Source organism: Pleurodeles waltl, chromosome 2_1 (genome assembly GCF_031143425.1).
Source record: "Pleurodeles waltl isolate 20211129_DDA chromosome 2_1, aPleWal1.hap1.20221129, whole genome shotgun sequence".
Taxonomy (NCBI): Eukaryota; Metazoa; Chordata; class Amphibia; order Caudata; family Salamandridae; genus Pleurodeles; species Pleurodeles waltl.
This window is the reverse complement of record NC_090438.1, coordinates 276,147,334-276,169,493: the sequence shown is the minus strand read 5'-3', so window position 1 is coordinate 276,169,493 and position 22,160 is coordinate 276,147,334. Positions and strand designations below refer to the sequence as shown.

The following is a 22,160-nucleotide window of genomic DNA, read 5'->3' as shown; positions in this document are numbered from 1 at the left end:
GGATCCTCAACAGATGAAACCACGCCTGCTCTTTCAAGCGCTTGGGACCTCCCCGCACAAGGGGCCAACAAACATAGCCGTCCAAAAAAGACCAGCAGGACTCTACTCAATGGCTTAGAACTGTTACAGCTAAGAGCCCTGAATGGCAGATTTACTGAGGACTTGCCTCCGGCAGCATCATACTTTTCAACAACAGCATCCACCACAATTGACTACACGTTTGTTACTCTTCCATTATTCAAGCAAGTACCCTCTTTTCAGCTAGGCAACAAGTGCGAGAGTGGTCACTGCCCACAGGAATTATCCATCAATCTGGGGATAACCAAAATGGAGAAAACGAACATTGCACACATCACCATTTTTATGTCAAATGTGGGCAATCACACATTAATCAACTCATCAAAGCAGCAACGGATCTCGCACTCGAACTATAAACAACTAACGATAGCGAAGAGCAAAATGGGAACAACTCACAACCAGGCTTAGCGGAATGTTTGCGGTACCAATCACCAACAGGCGACCGCCACCTCCTGCAGCGGCAACTCACCTGGCGCAAGCCCATAGGACTGCACTAAGAGAAAAATCAAGCATAAGGCGACTCTGTGGCAGCCTGGGTAATCCAGAACTTCTGACAAACCTAAGGCACCACAAACAGGTAAAGAAGAAGCTTAAATGGGCAATCAATAGGAGCTGCAACAAAGATCTGTGGGCCAGGCTACATTCGGATGCAAGGAGTAATAACGGCACACGCTTCTGGCGCACAATATGCAACCTCACACGCCCATACCATGGTGCCATTGCATCGCATATACCAGAAGCTGTCTGGGCCAAATATCCTGAACTTCATTTCAACGGGCCAATATCAGTTAGCATGGTCTCACAAAGCATGATCTCACCAGGAAGTCTTCCCCTATACAGGCCCTCACCCAAGACTACGCCCTCATTATTCGGTCACTATACATAACCAGTTAGCCAAGGGCAGGAAAGATGGCGCCCCGGGACCAAATGGCCTACTGCCCGCAGTCTTCAAGCACAATAGACCCTTCTGGGAAAAGATTCTTGAAACCCTCTACCTGGAAATAGGTCTGACAGGAACGATACCGCAGTCCTGGAAGGGGTCCATTATCTCCCCCATCTTCAAAACAGGGGACAGGTCGCTCCCCGATAACTATCGTCTGATTGCCTTAATTGACAACAATGCAAAGTACTTTGCAGGCCTGTTATTGGATCATCTGCTGGCATGGGCTACCGAAAAGAGAATAATCCCTACGATTCAAACAGGATTCTCCAAACATACTGGCACCATCATGAACATCATGGCCATTGCCCTCCTAATTGACAAAGCAAAAACACTGAAATGTCAGCTCCACCTATGCTTTGTTGACTTCAAGGCTGCATTCGACCATGTGGACAGGAAACGGCTGTGGAAGAAGCTTGCAACCTGGGGGCTTCCCCATCCACTTCTACGCCTAATAATAGCCCTCCACACGGACACATGGGTCCAGATAAAATTAGGCACAGGCACTCATCTCTGAAGGCGGATCCCTACTACCAAAGGCCTAAAACAGGGCTGCGTCCTGGCCCCCACACTGTTCAATCTATATCTGGCAGACTTAGCGGGTGCACTCACCCTCACAAACTCGTACCCTCCAAAAATTGGGGACCTTGAGCTACCATGCCTCATTTACACCGATGATCTCGTACTACTCAGCCACACGGAAATAGGCCTTCAGAGACTACTCAACGCCACTCAGCACTATACAGCTACGAATGCTTGACAGCAAACTTTGGCAACACATGGATACTGTCAATTAGGTCAAAGACACCCTCGAGAGCCTGGTTTTGGGGTGAGACACGACTGGTCCAAACAGATAAGTACAAATATCTTGGAGTCACTGTTGACAAATCGGGGAACTTCGTGCATCAAAGGAAAAGCCTAATGGGAAAAAGTCTAGCCATAGAACTCTCTCTAAAAAGGCTAAAAACCCTTCTGAACGGGCCCTCATACACCCCCCTCTTAAACGGGCTAAAAGCCAAGCTCTCCCCCACTATAACATATGGGAGTGAAGCACAAAGAAGCAGGGACTCTGATATCTTAAACCATGCAGTGAGCAAAGCTTACCGGACGATCTTCAACATCCCCAGATTTACCTCCCCTGCCCAACTGAGACTTGAGTTTGGTCTGCTGAACTAATCCCTGGCTCAACCCATCACCTATATAAACTTTTGGAGCAAAGCCCGCGGTGCCTCCCTGGGCACTCTCAGCTACCATTTGTGGCAAGAGCTTGAACATTAGAACACCTCCCGTTCACAATCCACTTAGATGACTCACGTAAGAGGACCGGGCTAACGAACTTGTGGAGGACCCCAATCCCACGCAATGCCTTTAAGAAAGCAGCTGGGAAATCACTTATGCTCCAGTCACTACTGGAGGACAAAGCAGCCTTTTCACGGAGGTCTCACGCCTGGATGACCCTGCACACCTACACATCTTCTACACCACAGCCATACCTAGGCCAGGGCCTCTCGAAACGAACAAAGGACAATTTCTTAAAGTACCGACTTGGTCTCCTACCACTCACTTTAAATGCGGCCCCTGGTTGAGGGACGGAACCAGCTCTATCTGCCGCCTGTGCGGTGAGGACACGGAAGATCTTCTCCATGTCCTCTGGTCATGCAATCATCTTGCACTAAAACGAAAAGCCCTACTGAAGAGCAAATTTTATGAAAAAAGCATACGGAGACAAGCAGTAATGGCGTGCTTTGCACCTGGTGACCTACAGTTGAATTGTGCATTGGTAAAGTTTCTATTGCAGGTGTCACAAAAGCGGGATTTAAACAAGCAGGTCTGCCCCCCCTGTTGATCTACAGGAGGTGGTCAGGCTCAATGCCTGACAATGGACTACAATGGCATCAAGCACTGCTCTACTCACACTGGAGCAATGCAAAATCTTAAGTAGCAATACTCAACCATCTTTTAAAACGAGCTCCTACAGAGCACGAATCGAAATGACTGAACAATGTATATAATTATTTGATGGAAACTTAGTAATACTAGAAATGTCCTATTTTTCTTTTTTTACCTTTTTATATAGTGTTTATTTATTTTTTACTTTTTGTGTTATGGTTTTAAGTAATTAAACAATAAAATCTTTTTCTTCATTGGCTAACATGGGGCTCTATGGAGTACAGTATCCAATGAGGATCACCGCCAGCGGTGACGGTGTACACCGCCATGGACTTGACTGCCATTTTCTGACTATAAACTCACTTGATTCCTGACTTTCCACAGGACAACACCTCCACTGCGTCTGCTGCTGTGACCTGTGTCTGGAACCTGCCATGGCCGTGCGACAGGTGAAAGGTCCCCAGCATTCACTCCGGAGGAGTAAGAGCGCCTGGTGGATGGGGTCTTACCCCTGTATGGACAGCTGTATGGCCCTCCAGAACAAAAGGCGAGTACACCATGGGGGCGTTGCATGCGACAAGGCTGAATGGAGATGTGTGTGTATGCTGGCAGTGTGTCATTTGGGTGGGGGGTATGGCTGGTGGTAGTGTACATGAAGGGCTCTGGGTGATGTGTATGCCATTTGAGAGGCAAATGATGTCTGAACGCCATATGTGTGACAGGCAGGATATTCTGATTCATGGTGTCCCTCTGTGTTTTCCATCCAGGTCAGCACCCATCAGAAGAAAGGGTTGTGGGGTGCCATCGGCAAGGAGGTGTGGACCCTGGGGGTTTATAGCTGGCGGAGCACCCACTGGAGAAAACAGTGGGAGGACCTGATACACTGGACACGGAAGACCACAGAGGCCCAGCTGGGGACGGCCTCCCAACAAGGAAGGGGTGCCCGTCGGAACCGGACCCCCTGATGGCCCGCATACTGGCAGGGGACCTATCCAGAGCTGGATGGGCACTTGAGGGCATCACAGCCGCCACACCGGGGTAAGGCTAGTTTGTATGACAACCATCTTCGTTACCTGGCATGGGATTCTGGTGGAGGGATTTAGTCAGTCAATGCCCCTTTATGCCAGCTCATACATTGCTGCGTGGTACAGCTCAGGGTTATTGGGTGAATAGCAAAACCTTAATAGCTAGCTAGGTGGCTTTCCATGTCAGACAGGGCTTAGTAGGTCCCAGGAGGGGTGCTGATGGCAGTTTTTGTCTCTTACCTGCTGTGGTACCAAGCCAATGGTATGCCAGTGCAGTGCATACTGCTCATTCTTGGTCCCTGTGTGTGATGGTGATGTGTCTGCCATCTGTGTTGTTGGTGCTGTAATTGACCTTGTGCTCCCTTTCTCCCCCCCCCCCATTTTCTTCTGTCATCCTGTCCATGTGTGCATTAGCATCATCTGGCGAAGCAGCAGGGGCACAGGCGAGTGAGGGAGCTGCAGCCCACAGGACCCAGAAGGCAGAGTCCGCCGACGCCGAGGGGACCAGTGGGACAGGGGACGAGGGGAGCACCACGGCAGGGACAGGAGGTGACAACACTGACTCTGAAACCTCCTCCGATGGGAGTTCCCTGGTGGTTGTGGACGCCTCTGAAACCGCCCCAGCTACAGGTACAGCCGCCACCCCAGTACCAGCACTGCCAGTACCAGTAGCAGTAGCCCTCCACCGAGTTGCCCGTGCCCGCTCACCCAGGAGGGCGGGCATCTCCTTCACCCCATGAGCCCTGCTGCCCCCAGTGAGGAGGCTAGTGACCTCCTGAGATCCATCTCTGTAGGGCAGTCAACCATAGTGAATGCCATCCGGGGGCTGGCATCCCAGATGCTGCAATGCAATGCCTTCCTGGAGGGCATTCACGGTGGCTTGGTGGCCCTACAGAGATCGTTTCAGGCTCTGGCCTCCTCTCTGATGGCAGCCAGTGTCCCTGGTCCTACCGTTCCCCCTCCAACAACCACTTCCCAGTCCCAGTCTCCTCAACCCCAACCCATCCCATGCACACATACAGACATGCATGCACACAAAACATCACACAAGAGTGGCACAGACAAACACAGGCACCACACTTCATGCCACAAGCACTCACACAAACATACAGATGTATACACAACAACATTCATCCAACAACATCCGTCTCCTCCTCCTCCCTCATGGTCATAACTGCACTCATACCTGCATGCACTGCATCAACAGTCCCAGACCCTGCCACCTGTACACACTGTCCACGGACACCACAAGAGCAGACCTGCAGACATGCACCCCACATGCGCAGTCATTACCACCACCATCACCACCTCATGCAGCACACCCACCTCACTTGCAGACACCACAACATCCATCCACACGTCCTGTTTGTCCCCTTCCATCCTCTCTGCCCCCTCCAAAGAAACAAAAACGCTTGCACTCACACCAACAGCCATCCACCTCACACATGCACACTGTCTATGCACCTGCTCCCAAGTCCAGCACACCTACTCCTCCTCCCACTCCTTCTACCTCCTCCCACATCCCGCCCCAAAGTCCCTAAGAAGGTTTTCCTTGCCCATCTTAACCTCTTCCCTACCCCTCCCCTCCCCGTCCTGCCTGTAAGTGCAAGGTCCCAACCACCCAGCCCAGCAGCCCAGCACCTCAGCCAACCAGTCTGCCACTGCTCCCACCCAAAACTCTTCTGCTGGCACTAAGGGGCCCCTGAGTGGGATGATAGCCCCTCCTAGCAAGGACACACCTCCACCTCAAAAACGGTGGTCTAGGGTGGCGGAACCTAAGAGACAGAGGACGGGGTCAGTGAAGGCACCTCCTAAACCTGGAGGCAAGGACACAAGTCACATGACGAAGGCCAAGGGAGCCCCTCACAGGCGTGAGCCCAAGGATCCCCATCCACCACCTGAGGGCAAGGATCCCCATCCACCGCTTGAGGGCAAGGATCCCCATCCGCCGCCTGAGGGCAAGGATACTCCTCCACCACCAGAGGCCATGTAGCCCCCCTCCAGAACCAGTGGTCTAAGACTCCCCTCTGGGGATAGTGGCGAAAGACTCCCCTCCAGGGACAGTGAGCAAGGAGCCCCCTCCAGAACCAGTGGGCAAGGAGCCCCCTCCGGAGACTTTGGGCAGGAATCCCCCTCCAGGACCAGTGGCCTAAGACTGTTCTCCAGGGACAGTGGTCAAAGGCTCCACTCCATCACCGGTGGGCAAGGAGCCCCCTCCAAAACCAGTGGGCATTATACCCACTCCAGCTGAGGTGCCCCCCCAACCCCTCCCTTCCCCCTTAGGTGCCTGCCCATTTCCAACATGATGCCTCTGTACAGTAGAGTCTGGATGATGTCAGGAGTCAAGCTGGGGCTTGGACGATGCCCTGTGGCTATGTGGCCCTTTACTATTTTGGACTGACCATCGGCCCAATCTGTACATTGGCATGTATGAAGTTATTTTTTTATTCATTATGGTGGCTGTTGCCAGCAAATTACAGTGTTTGTACTACAGGTATGTGTCCTTGCATCCTTTGCTCCTGTAAATGTCGATGTACTGTGCAGCTGGTTGTATGTGGATGTATGGTGTGTGTTGTGCGTGTGTGTGTGTGTCACTCTCCTTTTCCTCTCTCCCTCTCTTGTGTGCTAGGCAGCTGTACTCACTGTCATCGTCTTCATCAGCGTTGGTGCTCCTGGACGGCCATGGCGTGGTAGAGCATCGGGAAGACTTGGAGTTCCGGTTCCATGGCAGCCGCGGAGTCCTCTGTGTCCCTGAAGGTGAGTCTTTCCTTTACTGTAATATGTTTCTACCAGGCTTTTGATGGCGTTGCTAATGCCCCGGAAATCCTGGTGGTATGCTATGTCAAAATATGGTGGGCGGAACCTTGACTTCCGCCAGGCTGTAGGTGGCTACCGCAGTAGTAGGTGGTGTTAACGCCCTGGCAGTTGGTGTGGTACATTGGCTGTCTATGGGAGGTATCACCGCCATGGTCATAATTTGGTGGTAATTAATGCCGGCCTGTTGGCGTTATTACAGCCACTTTAACAGTGACGGTAAGTACACCGCCAATGTCATAATGAGGGCAAGAATAACTTTTCTTTGATAATAGTTGCACATACCATAAAATGTTTGAGATATGTGGATCATTTATTGATGAAATTATAAAAAGATGGAATTGACTAATGGCCTGATTTAGAGTTTGGCGGATGTGGTTACTTTGTCACAAACATGACCGATATGCCATAATACGATCCCGATGATAATTGTAATACTGTGGACGGAATATCTGTCATGTTTATTAAACTACCTTTTGCATGTCAAAACAGTTGTCGCAACCAAGAAAAACATATTTCCCCTCATCTACATTTTCTGTCACATTGTTCTGTACCTACAGTATTGCAAAATCTCACAAAGACAAATGTTTTCTAGGTGTGGACTTCTTATTGGATAGGAAGTATCCAATATATTTGTTTTTACGCTATCTGTACTTTCTGGATCAAACTCTGCTAGGAACTGAATTTCTGGGAAAGACATCAAGACTCTGTTTCATGTGATAGCAAGGCCTACACTGACCCAAACAAATCCCTTAGACCAGCAGTACCCAACCTTTTGACTTCTGTGGACCCCCACTTTATCAATACTGGAACCCGAGAACCCTCACTGAATCATCACTGGTTTCCGGGGACCCCTCACTGAGTCATTAATGAAAGCAGGTGACCTAGTTAATATTATTTCATTTTATCAGCAGTTGCAGACCCCCTGAGGAGGATTTGTGAACCCCCCCAGAGGTCCTCGGACCAAGGTTGGGAACCACTGCCTTAGACTTTGAGTACAAACTGGCTGAGCCTAATCTCTCACAGCACTCATAGTAACTTTTCACTCTATGGGAAATCATTTTCAAGCTCAAGCAGCACAATCTATTGGTTAGAGACTTTTCTGCAGAAATCTCCTCCAACATTTCTTTCATCTCTGTCTTCTCTGATTTTGTAATGTACAAAGTGACATAGCAAGCAACAGCAATGGAGTTGTGTGCAAAAAACTATATCCATATTTGCACTCCACAATTCAGGATAACAAAGTTATACTTGTTAATATACTTGGAGGCCTCTGCCCTTCTCAGATTATACATATTTGTTGGTGATTTTTGTCAGTGTATGTCTGACTGGAGATAAAAAACTACTCACTCTTTCTTTGCTCTTGGAGGTGCGTGGCCACGGGCGTCAAGATGGCGGTCGCACTCTAAGAGTGCTCCGGACCCCCCTGTCATCCGCCTGATACCGGCCACCGTTCCTGCATCCCGCCGACCCGTCTCACCTGGGCCCCACCTGCGTGCGGGCCTGCTGTAGCGGTGGGGGAGAGACGCCCTCGCTTGGGCTGTGGCGGAATCGTCGGCAGAGATCGGCCGGGTGAGGCTGGTGCTGGCGCCGCGCTTGGGGCCGACCGGACAGGGCGAGATCCCCGCGGAGCAGCGGTAACTGCTGGTGCGCCACGCAACAGTACGCGGCGGTGCCCTGCGGTGGTAGGGGCACTCCAGGCCCCGTCGATGGACCAGGCTGAATTCTGCGGCGGCCCCAGTGAAAAGACCCCACCTCTGGCGTCCGCGGCCTGAGACCCGCACCGCGGCCCGGGGGCAAGTAGCAGCGGAGGAGGCCTGCGGTGCATGGAGTGGGTGGGCCCGCGGGCTAGGTCCAACGGTCCATCCTGCCGACTGGAGGTGCGGCGGAGACACTGCAGGTGTTGGCAGCTGGTGGCAGGCACACAGGAGATCGCCGACCCGGGCAGAGGTGGGGCCAGGCCCACGGAACATCAGCGGAGCCGTGCGAGGCTCGGCGGTCAGTGGCTGCCCCTCCTGAGAGCATGGGAACCCCCGCTGCGACGAGGGCGGCCCAGGAGTGCCTTGTGGGGCCTGATCCTGGTGTGCGTGGACCCCCGAAGACGGTGTAGCCCAAAACTGTCTACCTTACCCCTGGAGGAAGACTGGGGGGTTACGAATAGCCAAACAGGGAGCGAATACCCCCGGTGCGAGAAACGTGGAACGGCTGGCAGAGCAACGGCGAACGAGAAGCCCCAGCTGGGGTGAGAACGGACCCATGGGGGGTAAGCGGTGGCGCTGAAGAGACCCACTGAGACCTCCCTCCCAGACCTAAAAACACCCCTAAATTCAGTATTTAGGGGCTCCCCAGAACCTAGGAAACTAGATTCCTGCAACCTGAAGACAAAGGACTGCTGACCTGAAGCCCTGCAGAAAAGACGGAGACACCAACTGCTTTGGCCCCAGCCCTACCGGCCTGTCTCCCCACTTCAAGAAAAACTGCAACAGCGACGCGTCCCCCAGGAAGCGTGAGACTTTCCACTCTGCACCCTACGCCCCCGGCTCGACCTGCGGAAAACTAACTCTACAGGGAGGACTCCCCGGCGACTGCGAGCCCGTGAGTAGCCAGAGTTGACCTCCCTGAGCCCCCACAGCGACGCCTGCAGAGCGAATCCAGAGGCCCCCCCGACCGCGACTGCCTGCTTCAAGGAACCCGACACCTGGGAAAGACACTGCACCCGCAGCCCCCAGGACCTGAAGGAAGCAAACTCCAGTGCAGGAGCGACCCCCAGGTGGCCCCCTTCCTAGCCCAGCTGGTGGCTACACCGAGGAGCCCCCCCCTTTGCCTGCCTGCATCGTTGAAGAGACCCCTGGGTCTCCCATTGGATCCTATTGCAAACCCGACACCTGTTTGCACTCTGCACCCGGTCGCCCCTGTGCCGCTGAGGGTGTACTTTCTGTGCCTGCTTGTGTCCCCCCCGATGCCCTACAAAGCGCCCCTCGTCTGCCCTCCGAGGACGCCGGTATTTACCTGCTGGCAGACTGGACTGGAACCGGGGCACCCCTGTTCTCCGTTGAAGCCTGTGTGTTTTGGGCACCTCTTTGACCTCTGCACCTGACCGGCCCTGAGCTGCTGGTGTGGTAACGTTGGGGTTGCCTTGAACCCCCAACGGTGGCCTACCTTGGACCCAACTTTGAACCCTGTAAGTGTTTTACTTACCTGTGAACTTAACAATTACTTACCTCCCCCAGGAACTGTTGATTTTTGCAGTGTCCACTTTTAAAATAGCTTATTGCCATTTTTGTCGAAACTGTACATGCTATTGCGATTATTCAAAGTTCCTAGAATACCTGAGAGAAATACCTTACATTTGAAGTATTACTTGTAAATCTTGAACCTGTGGTTCTTAAAATAAACTAAGAAAATATATTTTTCTATATAGAAACCTATTGGCCTGGAGTAAGTCTTTGAGTGTGTGTTCCTTATTTATTGCTTGTGTGTGTACAACAAATGCTTAACACTACCCTCTGATAAGCCTACTGCTCGACCACACTACCACAAAATAGAGCATTAGAATTATCTCTTTTTGCCACTATCTTACCTCTAAGGGGAACCCTTGGACTCTGTGCACGCTATTTCTTACTTTGAAATAGTATATACAGAGCCAACTTCCTACACCACAACAGCAAGCATCGAGGCCCGTGACGGTGAGCAGACAACCCTGAGGTGCCCTGACTTCACATCTAGACACAGATTGGTAGCAGGTATGGGAAAAGATAGGGCCAGCAAGCAGCCTCCCGCGTTGCAGCAACGGATCGACCAGTTCGCCAGGCAGTCTGCATCACGAACAGTGGACGTACCTGTGTCAGAGACCACCGCAGCGGAAGGGGTCACCACGATCCTACAAGCCATCCAGTCCTCACAGCTGGCAATCGAAACCAAGGTTGGTGAGGTGCGAGAAGATGTGGGCCTGCTGCGACAAGACCTGCGAGCAGGAGTGGGACGCATCACGGAGGTAGAAGGCCGGGTCTCCCAGGCAGAAGACGATCTTGCGGATCTCAAGGCCAAAGTCGCTCAGCTGCAGACTCACACCAGGGAACTCCACCATAGAGCAGAGGATGCAGAAAACCGCTCCAGACGTAACAACCTACGTTTCGTGGGATTTCCGGAGGGCGCAGAGGAAAATAACGCAATAGGTTTTCTGGAGGGCTGGATCAAGTCATGGGTCCCTGCTCAGAAACTCTCTCCTTGGTTTGCGGTCGAACGAGCACACAGGGCCCCGGCGGCCCCCGAGGCAGAGAGACAACTGAGCCCAGGTCCCCCTGGAGATAATAATACGCCAAGAGACCCTGAACAGGAAAACCCAGACGGGGCTCCAGAGAAAAGAGCGTCTTAGCCAGCCCCCACTGCTCCCTTGAACTTGGCCCGCAGATGCGTGGTGGTGCGGGGGGACCGGGCTGGAGACATGTTCTCTGGTGCGGGGTGCAGAGTGGCAAGGAGCCAGATTGCAGAACTCCGACTTAAAGGAGGGGTCCACCATTCCAAATTTGCAGTTGATACGTTGTGGGCGCAGATGCTTCTGGGCTAGAAGTATGGGGTGGGGGGCTGTCATGGGGGAACAGTTGACTACAGTTGTTTACTATGGGGTTTATGTTGTGTTTTCTTGCCTTTGTTCAGTTGGTCGTGGAGGAACACCCAGACAGGCACACTTCACTCAGTACTATCTTCACCATGAACAAACTAGCGCAGGCTAATTGAGTCCTCTCCTGGAATGTCAACGGGCTCCTTGATAAAATTAAAAGATCAGCAGTATTCTCCTTTGTCCGTCGTTTCGCCCCATCCATAATCTTGCTACAGGAGACCCACCTCCTGGGTACCAAGTGCCCCATGCTCATGAGAAAGGGCTATGACAAAGTCTATCATGCAGGGTTCACTAGGGGTTCGAGAGGCACAGCTGTTCTGTTGCATCGCTCCCTGCCCATGGTGGTGACGGCCAACCGGTCTGATCCACAGGGCTGATACGTGGTGGTCACTGGACTTCTTGGGGGGCAACCCATCAATATACTTAGTATCTATGCCCCCTCAGGCGCGCAGGGGCGGCTCCTCGCACAGCTTGGAGACGTGGTAACTGGACTCCCCCCGGGCCTAACCATAATAGGGGGAGACTTTAACTCTGTTCTTCACCCGGAAATAGATACTGCTGGACCCACGTCCTCGGGCTGGGCCTTTGGGCGACTGGGCTGCATAAATGGGTTGACAGCTTAGGTCTCTGTGACGCGTGGCGGACTTGGCAACCCTATTGGCGGCAGTACACTCACACCTCCGAAGCACACCACACTCAGGCCAGAATAGATCTCTTCCTCCTGCCGGCCCTGGATGTTCCCCGAGTTTCGGGAGTAGAGATCCTTCCTCAGGGGGTTTCAGATCACGCGCCACTACTCCTTCGTTTCAACGATGTAGAAGTGGCCTGACGCCCGATGTGGCGGCTTAATGCCAGGTACTTGCAGGACGCTGACTACACTCCGGGAATATATTTCAGACTACTTTGCCTTTAATCTTGGATCCGTATCATCCCCGGGTACGATCTGGGCGGCCTGCAAGGCCACACTCAGGGGATACGCTAAGCATCTCCTTAGAGTGCGGGAACGTGCATGCCTTCAGAAAGTGTCGGCCCTGGAGGCCAGAGCTGTGCGCTTAGAGAGCCAGGTAACGACACCATATCTCCATCGGCGACGCAGCAATTAACCCTAGTGATGTTGTTGCTATATAAACTCAATAAAAATGTCTATATAAAAAAAAAAAATAGCTCTTGGAAATCCAAAACGACACCTTGCATAAAATTTTCCTTTACATCTGTATTTTCGATGACAATACTTGCCACACTTATATGTTTGAAACCGTATAACTTGTTGTCTTAGGCCTTTATCATCATTATATTTTGCGATGGTGCATGTAACATACTGTTCTATGAAAGACAGTACAGACTCATCACTGTCGGTTCCAAAATTCGGTGCATCTTTTATCCATAATAGCATGTGAATATGAGGAGCACCTCTTGCCTGGAACTCTTTACGCCAAAAGAAATCTGTAACTTCACCAAGAGGAGTATTTGTTTTATTGCATATGAAACCCAGCATGGCTTGAAACTTGTTATTAAAACACTTACAAAGGTTAGCAGGATACAGAGTATTTGTTTGATTGAGCACTATTGTTTAGATGTGCGCTTATATGCTGGTATTGTTTTCGGTTGTTATACTTTTATTCAGCCTTTTGTAGTAAGTCAGACATTCCAAGATGGCTGCCACATGCGATGAGCCAGTTATGTGATTTGTGGGCACCATCTCTTGAGCATGTAATATGTTGTGGGCACTTTATTATGGTGTTGAGGACTATTCTGACAGTAGGATAGTTTCCCAGTTAAGTATTTTGTCCCCTGCTAGTTCAGTTTGATGTTTCTTTTAACAGTAGAGTGGCAATCTAACATGTCTGCTCCATAACAACTTTGTATGGCAAGTGGTGTAAAAAGGAATTATGGCTTTCTCACCAGATTGTCTCATGAGTGCCGTTGTGGTAAGTTGTAGGCTACACAGCCTTGAGAGTGATTTACTAAGCAGGGCCACTTGAGTTGTTCTTTGGTATAGCTTCTACCATGTCCTTTGCTCTTTGTATTGTTCCGGGGAGCTCTTAGAATTCGAAGGTACTTTAGAACCTTTCTTTCCATTTATTTCTGGACCTCATTATTATTTGTGGGAAACCTTTTGAGCCTTCTAGCTATAATTTTGATTTCAGTTTGATTACTCATTGCAGACAGCACGTATTGGGTGCATGAGTGATTACCTTGGCAGGCACATGGCAGATTTGAATTATTATGCGGGTGGCTTGTTCCTTTTGACTAGATCAGGTTTTTAAATATGGATTTGTTACAGTGATTATAAGGCAGGCTATGTCCCTGGTAATTGCTACACATTTGTATTGTTATGTTCCTCTATAGGCAAAAGGACTTGTCTTTACACTTCGGTCCTGAGGAGGCTAAAAACTGTCAAGGCTGAAACACGTTGACTTTTCGTGGAGGAGCCTTTGACAAATGAATTACATTGCAACAGTATATTGGGATGACAAAGAGAAAGATACTCATGAAGCTTTACTGGATTCTCCTGGTCTGACTGACTACTTCTTAGGTGGACTTTTCCTTTGACTTACTAGATGGACACCTGTAGTGGAAACTGTTCAAGAGAGACAATATAATTTTTTTAATAGTGGATATTATCTGTATATATGCGTTCTGTGGAATATGTTGTGAACAAATTGTGTATATATATATATATATATATATATATATATATATATATATGCGCATTTAAGGACTGTGGGGTACCCTTGATGTAATGAGAGGTGGACATTATAACACTTTTCATTGATTGCAATAACATGCTTAATTAAATCAGGTTCCAATGAGAATCAGGTGTATCATTGTGATGAGCCCACTATAAGTAACTGATCCCCATTATATGCAACTCATTTCAGACTACAGAGCCAGGGATAGTCAGCTGAATAAAATGCCAAAATATACAATTTGTTGCCCTGTATAAATATATTTCTGTAAACTGGTTCCCTTTTTTCAAATCTTTTCACTGTAGATGTTAGCCAAATCAGGTATAAAACACTGTATTATTATCAGAAAGTGTCCAACACGCATGCTGAACTTTTTAAGAGCCCATGAGTTCAACTTTGTGGCAGAAGTGGAGTCTGGTACAGAATTTTCTGTTTATTGATTTGTGCTGACAGCATTAGAAGCATGAAGGCAGCCTTTGTAGGTACTTGGCAGCATATGTTGAAGAAGGTCATGGAATGATGTTTCATGTTTATTGTCCCCAGTTCTTGCATTGAGAACCACAACAGACAGGAAGAGTATCATTAGAGATGCCCACTGCACCTATGAGACGACGAGAGACGTTGGCTTGAGCACTATTCTGAGGAGAACTGCTGTAGTTATAATAACGAAGCTTATATCGGACAGTCAGAGCAGGTTGAAGGTATGAGAGTATATGAAAGAAGAGGCTGTCCAGGAAGTACAGAAAGGCCGGCAATGACCATTTCATAAAGGTGAACACATTGTTTCTTGAAGAAAATTGAAATTCCTTATATGACGGTCCATTACTTATGATAACGCAGACTGGCAGAGCCAAACAAATGATAAGCTTAACAGCTTCAGCACACACATTGATTGTGGCTGCAAAGTAGTCATTTTTGTTTTCTTCATTGGCAGAGTGCTTCACCAACAGAATACGAATAATGACACACCCAATCTATGCTGTTCCCAGAATGAAAGTGGATACTGCTTACCTGGTACACAATGCTAGAGTGTGGCACATGCATTCCGTTTTCCAGATCACTTTTCACATACAAGTCATTTTCTGCAGCCCAATCCCATGAGGGATGCTTGTTAGCACCATTCTTAGTTTCCAATGCACATGTTACCCTTGGTTACTCAGCAATAACAATTCTCTGCCACCATACATACTCCTGATGCAGCTCATAGGCTGACATCTTGCACCAAACGGCCTGTTGAATGCAGCCTGACTCATTCATTTTTTGGTTGTTTAAGGCCAGGTTATGTGGTTTATATGGGCAAACCCTTCCTTCTTGTGTCCACCAAGTGTGATGCATTAGGCTAAAAACTAAGTGTTAGAATGCTACCTTAAGCGATTGCCACTGATTAGACTATTTGCAAGCATTCATCCCATCATCTCTTGGGGGTTTGATTGCAGAAGTATGCCTGGAAAATTGAGACGAGACCGACACAAATTGCCACACCTTTTACTGTCAATGTTGGTGAATGCCCAAACAATTATTAAATGTGCACCCTTTCAAGAAGTACTTCTGTGGGTGCAGATTCACTACTTTTTTTGGCAAAGCGGGCGCTAAATATTTTTAAGATCCCACTCCAAAAAGGGGAACAAGTGAAAACCTCTTACTGAAATTAAAATGGCAAGGAAGACAGAGTTAGTAAACCCTAGAACTAACCATCAAACCAAGAATGCATTTGAAGTGTGTCACACCCAAAAGACCCCTACTAAAGTTACATCACTGCCCGTCCAACCGGCGCCTGGTAGTGCTTCCTGGGAACTCATGACTCTGGTCACATACAACTCAACTGCTGAACTCAAGTATTTGAAAGTGCGCTCATACGTGAAAATAAGAAAAAAGGAGACTGTGAAATAAAATATTTTTCTAGGATCACACAACTAGGACAAGCAGGGAAGCCAGTATTGGTCCCAGGTTATCTAATTTCACATTTTGAAATTTAGCCACCAGATGGGTATCTTTGTCTCTCTCTGTTTTCTTTTCTTGTCTCACAGAGCAAAGAAGACAAGAGACAGCAGAGCTGACTCTGGGCCCCCAGACCCAACTAACAAGCCAAAAATTAATTTATTTGGGGATGTCACCCCGAAGACCCCTGAACACCCTAAACACCCCCTCTGAAGCTACACCACAGAGTACATTTAGATTGGTATTTAGAAAGCAAAATAAATACCATGGTAATACACATCATCAAATTACATTTACAAACCTGAAAGCAAATTCAATAATGATCAAAGCACCAAAAAACGAAGTCTTCTTACCTTCCGTAGCTTTGTTGACAGCTGTTAAAGTAGTAAGTACCCTGGTGAAATTATTGCCTGTATACAGATCATAGGCATCAAAGGTCTGAGGAAAGAAAACCTTGATTCAGTTGAACACAAAGAATTTCATGAAGCTGTTCCTACTTATATACATACATACACACAATAAAGGCAAAATACAATAAAAAGATTGGATTGCAGCAATTAAAAATGGTTGTAAAAAGTGTGTGTTGGACTGTGTATGGTGTGCTAAACAGGCTACACTACAACTAAATAACAAGTCAAAATTATTAAAACATTGCTATTGTGAGCTCTCCTAAAGAAGATAATGAGACTCAGGACCAATGATGGAAGGTATAGACCTGCTGCTCCAATATTTTAATGTCTGTCATTTTGTATATCTCTGTTTCTTTTAGCATATTCTATTGTCAGTGGGTGGAATGTTATAATAATGTGGTAGACCTTCTGCCTCTGGCTACTTTATTCCAGTCTACTCTACACCACTCTCCAATGTTCCACTGTACACCACCCTACTCTATGCCACTCTACTATACACCACTCCTTTATGCCACTCCCCTATACTCAACTCCACCCCACTCTACTCTGTGCCACTCTACACTACGTCAATGCATTCCACTCTATGCCACTCACTTCACTCCACTCCACTCCACCCAATCCCACTCTATGGCATTCAACTCCACTCTTCTCCACCCCACTTTATGCCACTCTACACAACTCCACTCTATGCCACCCCACTTTACACTATGCCACTCCACACTCCTCCCTGTCACTCTACACCACCCACTTCACAGCACTCTTCTCTACAGCACTCTATTCACTCCACCCAAATCTATGCCACTCTGCTCTGTGCTGCTTTAGGCCACATCACTCTAAGCCACGCCACTGTACTCCACACAATGGTATAAAGTGGAGTGGCATAAAGTACGGTGGATTGGAGTAGATTGGAGTTATGTAGAGTGATGTAGAGTAGCATAGAGTGGAGTGGCGTTGAGTGGCACTGCTTTAAGTGGCATAGAGCTGGTTGGAATTGGCCAGAGTGACGTGTAGTAGAGTGGTATTCTACGGTAGACTGGAGTGGCACAGAGTGACATGTAGTGGTGTAGAGCAGAGTGGTATATTACACTAGAGTGGTGTAGAGTGGAGTGGAGTAGAGTGCCTTAGAGTAGCAATGTGTGAAGTGGAGTGCTATAGAATACTACTGTGTGAACTAGAGTGGTGCAGAGTGGTGTGGCATATAGTAGGGTGGCGCAGATTGGGGTAGAGTTGCGTGGAATGGCATAGAAGTGTCATATATTTCAGTGGAGTAGAGTGACATGGAATGGAGTGGCATAGAGTGGAGTAGAGTGGTGTAAAGTAGAGTGGCATACAGTAGTGTGGCGTGGAGTGGCATTGTCGGCTGTAGAGTAGAGTGTTGTACAGTGGCGTAGGTTGGAGTCTAGTGCTATAGAGTGGAATGGCGTAGAGTGGAGTAGCATTCAGTGACATAGAATAAAGTGGCGTAGAGTGGCATAGAGTGGTTGGAGTGCTGTGGAGTAGAGTGACAGAGTGGGTTGGAGTAGTGTGGTCTAGAGTGCAGTGGAGTGGAGTGGCGTGGAGTTGAGTGGGTAGATGTGAGAGGAAATTTCTGGAATCTGGTAGGTTTCCCTAGATGGCCGCTGAGCCCAGGACCAAAACCGCAGGCACCCCCTTGCAAAAAAACAGGTCGTTCTGTGATAGATAGGAGGCCATCAAGGGAAACCTAACAAACCCAGACATTTCTGAAAACTAGACTCCTGGGGAAGTCCAGGGAGGTGTGGCTTGCTTTGATCCCCCACCGTTTTCTTACCCAGAATCTCTTGCAAACCTCAAATTTAGCTAAAAAGTCACACTTTCCTAACATTTTTGTGGGGAAACGTTGCGGGAACACTGTGCCGGCACAACTTTCCTGCCACCCACAGGGGTGTGGAATTTAATCAATTAATCAGGAATTTTTTAAGCGCACCACTCACCCATGAGGGTCTCAAGGCGCTGAGGAAAGGAGAGGGGACAAGGGGGGGGGAGTGCTGCTACTCCTCGAACAGCCAGGTCTTTAGAAGTTTCCTGAAGGTAATGAGATCTTTGGTCTGGCGCAGGTGGGTGGGAAGAGTGCTCCACACGGCGAGGTGCGAGATTGATCTACCACCGGTTGTAGTTCTGCAGACGCTTGGGGCGGTTGCGAGGGCGAGGTTGGCAGAGCGGAGATGCGGGGTCGGGGTGTAGGAGGAAAGTCGTCTGTTGAGGTATTATTGTCCGGTGTTGTGCAGTGCTTTGTGAGCGTGGGTGAGGAGTTTGAAGGTGATTCTCTTGTTGACTGGGAGCCAGTGCAGGTTTTTCAGATGGTCTGTGATGTAGCAGTGGCAGGGGATGTCCAGGATGAGGCGTGCAGAGGCATTATGGATGCTTTGCACCCTCTTCTGGAGTTTGGACGTGGTTCCTGCGTAGAGGGCATTGCTGTAGTCCAGCTTGCTGCTTATGAGGGCTTGGGTGATCTTCTGGTTTCGATGGGTATCCATCTGTAGATCTTTCGGAGTATGCGGAGGGTGTTGAAGCAGGAGGAGATGGCGTTGACATGCTGGGTCATGGATAGTGAGGGGTCCAAGATGAATCCAAGGTTGCGTACGTGGTCGGTGGGAGTCGGAGTGGTTCAGAGAGTGGCAGGCCACCAGGAGTCGTCCCATGCAGAGGGGGTGGATGCGAAGATGAGGACTTCGGCCTTGTCGGAATTGAGTTTGAGGCAGCTGCTCTTCATCCATTCGGGGATGGCCTTCATTCTTTCGTGGAGGTAGGTCTTGGCGGAGTCCTTGGTGAGGGAGAGGCTCAGCTGGGTGTCGTCGGCATATGAGATGATGTTGAGGTTGTGGGATTGGGTGATGTTAGCGAGCGGGGCCATGTAGACGTTGAAGAGGGTCGGGATGAGGGATGAGCCCTGGGGTATGCCGCAGATGATTTCAGTGGCCTCCGAGCGGAAAGGGTGGAAGCAGGCTCTCTGGGTTCTGCCGGTGAGAAAGGAGGTGACCCAGTCCAGGGCTCTCTTGCAGATTCCAGCATTGCTGAGGCATGAACGTAGAGTGTGGTGGCAGACGGTATCCAACGTGGCTGAGAGGTCAAGCAGGGTGAGGCCTGCGGTTTCACCGCTGTCCAGTATGGTTCTGATGTCGTCGGTGACAGCAATGAGGGTGGTTTCAGTGCTGTGGTTGCTGCAGAATCCATATTGGGAAGGGTCCAGGGTGCAGGTCTCCTTGAGGAAGCGCGTTGGTTGTCTGTTGACAGCCTTCTCGATGACTTTTGCCAGGAAGGGGAGCAGGGAGATAGGCTGGAAGTTCTTGAGGTCCTTTGGGTCTGCCTTGGGGTTTTTGAGGAGGGCGTTGATCTTGGCGTGTTTCCAGCTCTCTAGGAAGGTAGCGGACTCGAAGGAGCTGTTGATGATCTTCCGTTATTGGGGTGCGATGACGGAGCTTGCTTTGTTGAGGATGTGGTGAGGGCAGGGGTCAGATGGAGAGCCGGAGAGGATGGTGTTCATGATTTCGATGGTGTCGTCGTTGATGGGGGTCCAGGAAAGCAGGAGGTTGGTCGGAGGTGAATCTGTGGTGGTTGCTGGGAGGAGGGTGAGGGGGGGTTTGGGTGCTGAAGCTGTCGTGGATGTCTGCAATCTTGTGGTGGAAGTAGGAGGATAGGGAGTCGCAGAGGTCTTGGGATGGCGGGATGTTGTTAGCGTTGAAGAGCTCCTTGTGGCTGTGTGCGTTGTTGTTGATTCGGTCTTTGAAGAAGGTTCTCTTGGCGGCTCGGATGAGTTGGTGGTATCTGCGATGGTGTTTTTGAAGGCTGTGAGGTTGTCCAGAGTCTGATCTTGGCGCCACTTTCTTTAGAGTCTTCGGTAGCTTTGCTTAGATTCGTGGAGGTTGGCGGTAAACCAGAAGGCCTTTCTGTCAGTGCGTCTGTTGGAGGGATTCTTGATTGGGGCGAGAGTATTGGCACAGGTGTTGACCCATTGCCTGAAGTTGCAGGTAGCTGCATCAGTGTCGGTGGTGTCGATGGGTGGGTTCTGGGAGAGGGTTGCGATACGTTGGTCTTTGGTGACCTTGTTCCAACTGCGGTAGGGGATCCATTGTGGGTGGTGGTATGTTGTGGGTTTCTTGATGGAGAAGTGGATGCAGCGGTGGTCTGTCCAGTGGAGTTCGGTGGTGTGGCTGAAAGAGACGTGATTGCTGGCGGAGAAAATAGGGTTGAGTGAATGTCCTGCGGAGTGGGTTGGTCTTGTGACAAGCTGTTTGAGGCCGAGGCTGGAGAGGTTGTCGAGCAGGGTGGTGGTGTTGTTGTCGTTGGTGTTCTTGAGGTGGAAGTTTAAGTCTCTGAGGAGTATGTGGATGCAGGAGCGTGCATGCTGATGATGTCGGTAATGGAGTCGCTGAACTGCTGTCGTGGGCTGGAGGGCCTGTAGACAAGGGTCCCTCGGAGGGTGGTGTTTGGGTCAGTGTGGATTTGGAAGTACAGGTGTTTGGTGGTGCTGAGGGTGTCTTCGGTGTTGGTCGTCATCCTGAGGGTGTTCTTGTGGATGCTGGCGATACCTCCTCCTGGTTGTTGGAGCAGTCCCTGCGGGTGATCTTGTACCCGTCCGGGAGGGCTATGGTGATGTCAGACGCTGAGGAGGGGTCATCCAGGTCTCGGTCAGGAAGGCGATATCTGGGGAGCTTGAGTCGAGTAGATTGCACAGCTCTACTGCATGCTTGAGGACGGAGCGGGTGTTGAGGAGGATACATCTGAGATGGTTGTGTCTTGCCTTGGTGGGTGGGCCATTGGCGTGGAGGCTGGTAAAGGTGTAATTCCAGCAGGAGAAGGGGCTGCGGTTGGTCTGCCGGGAGGCTTGAAGGCAGGTGGGAGAGCAGCCAGTGTTTAGGGCGTGGAGGGGGCGTCGTCGTAGTGAAGACGTGCGTGGTGGCGGTGGGAGGGACGGGAGCAAGGGGTCTGGCGCTGGGCGCACTCCAGGCGTGGATGGGCGCAGACGGGCTTGCCTTTGGTGCACCTTCGGTGCGCCTTCAGTGCGCCAGCGGCGTAGCCACGCAGCAGCTGCCATTAAGTAGGGAGGTGGGGGTAGAGGACAGCTGGGAGGTGGGAGGGGGACGAAAAACGGTGCAGAAGAGGGGGCAGAGCCAAAAAAAGGGGGCGGACAGCAGCGGCTGGGAGAGCGAGAGGGGAAGAGCGAAAGTGAGAGAGAGAGAGAGCGGAGTGAAAGGGAAGCAAGGAAAAGGAGCACCAGCCAGACAACCACGACTGCACGCTGATTGCTGAATGCTTTGCTACAGCTGCCTATGCAGACTTCAGGCCTTTGCTCAGGTATGGGGGTTGATGTCTACCCAGGGGAATCTGAAGGGAAGAATTAGAGCTTAACACCTGTGCTCTATTATAGCCTAGGTAGGAATTAGTCTATTGACATTAGTGACAATATGGTAGCGTTATTTCTATGCTTCGCTCTCCTTGTCACAATTTTAATCTTGTCATTCTGTATCGTCCTGGTTATTGCAGCTCACGCTTTGCTATCTAAGATGCAGTCGCTTCATTAAAATCCTTATTGAAACATATACTGCCTCTATTTGGCATTGTATATATGAGACTAATGTAACTGAGAGAAACGGATGAGACCTGAGTGACCACGGCTTCCCTGAGAAACCAGTTATGTCATACGCTCGACTGCCCAATCACCCCTGCCCTTGGGTAGAGGTGAGGCACTGCTAGTTAGCCGGAGCAAAACCCGGATTGGAGCGACAGGTGTCCCCT

The 22,160-nt window shown here is 50.0% G+C and overlaps 1 protein-coding gene across 1 annotated transcript in view; it reads right to left on the bottom strand.

The window, feature by feature from the left end:
• Positions 1-22,160, bottom strand: part of ARHGEF6 (Rac/Cdc42 guanine nucleotide exchange factor 6) — a 793,672-nt gene that overhangs the window by 665,375 nt on the left and 106,137 nt on the right. The window contains exon 3 of the mRNA XM_069212447.1: positions 16,350-16,434. Within this exon, the coding sequence (XP_069068548.1) occupies positions 16,350-16,434 (85 nt within the window). The remainder of the gene's footprint in view (positions 1-16,349; positions 16,435-22,160) is intronic.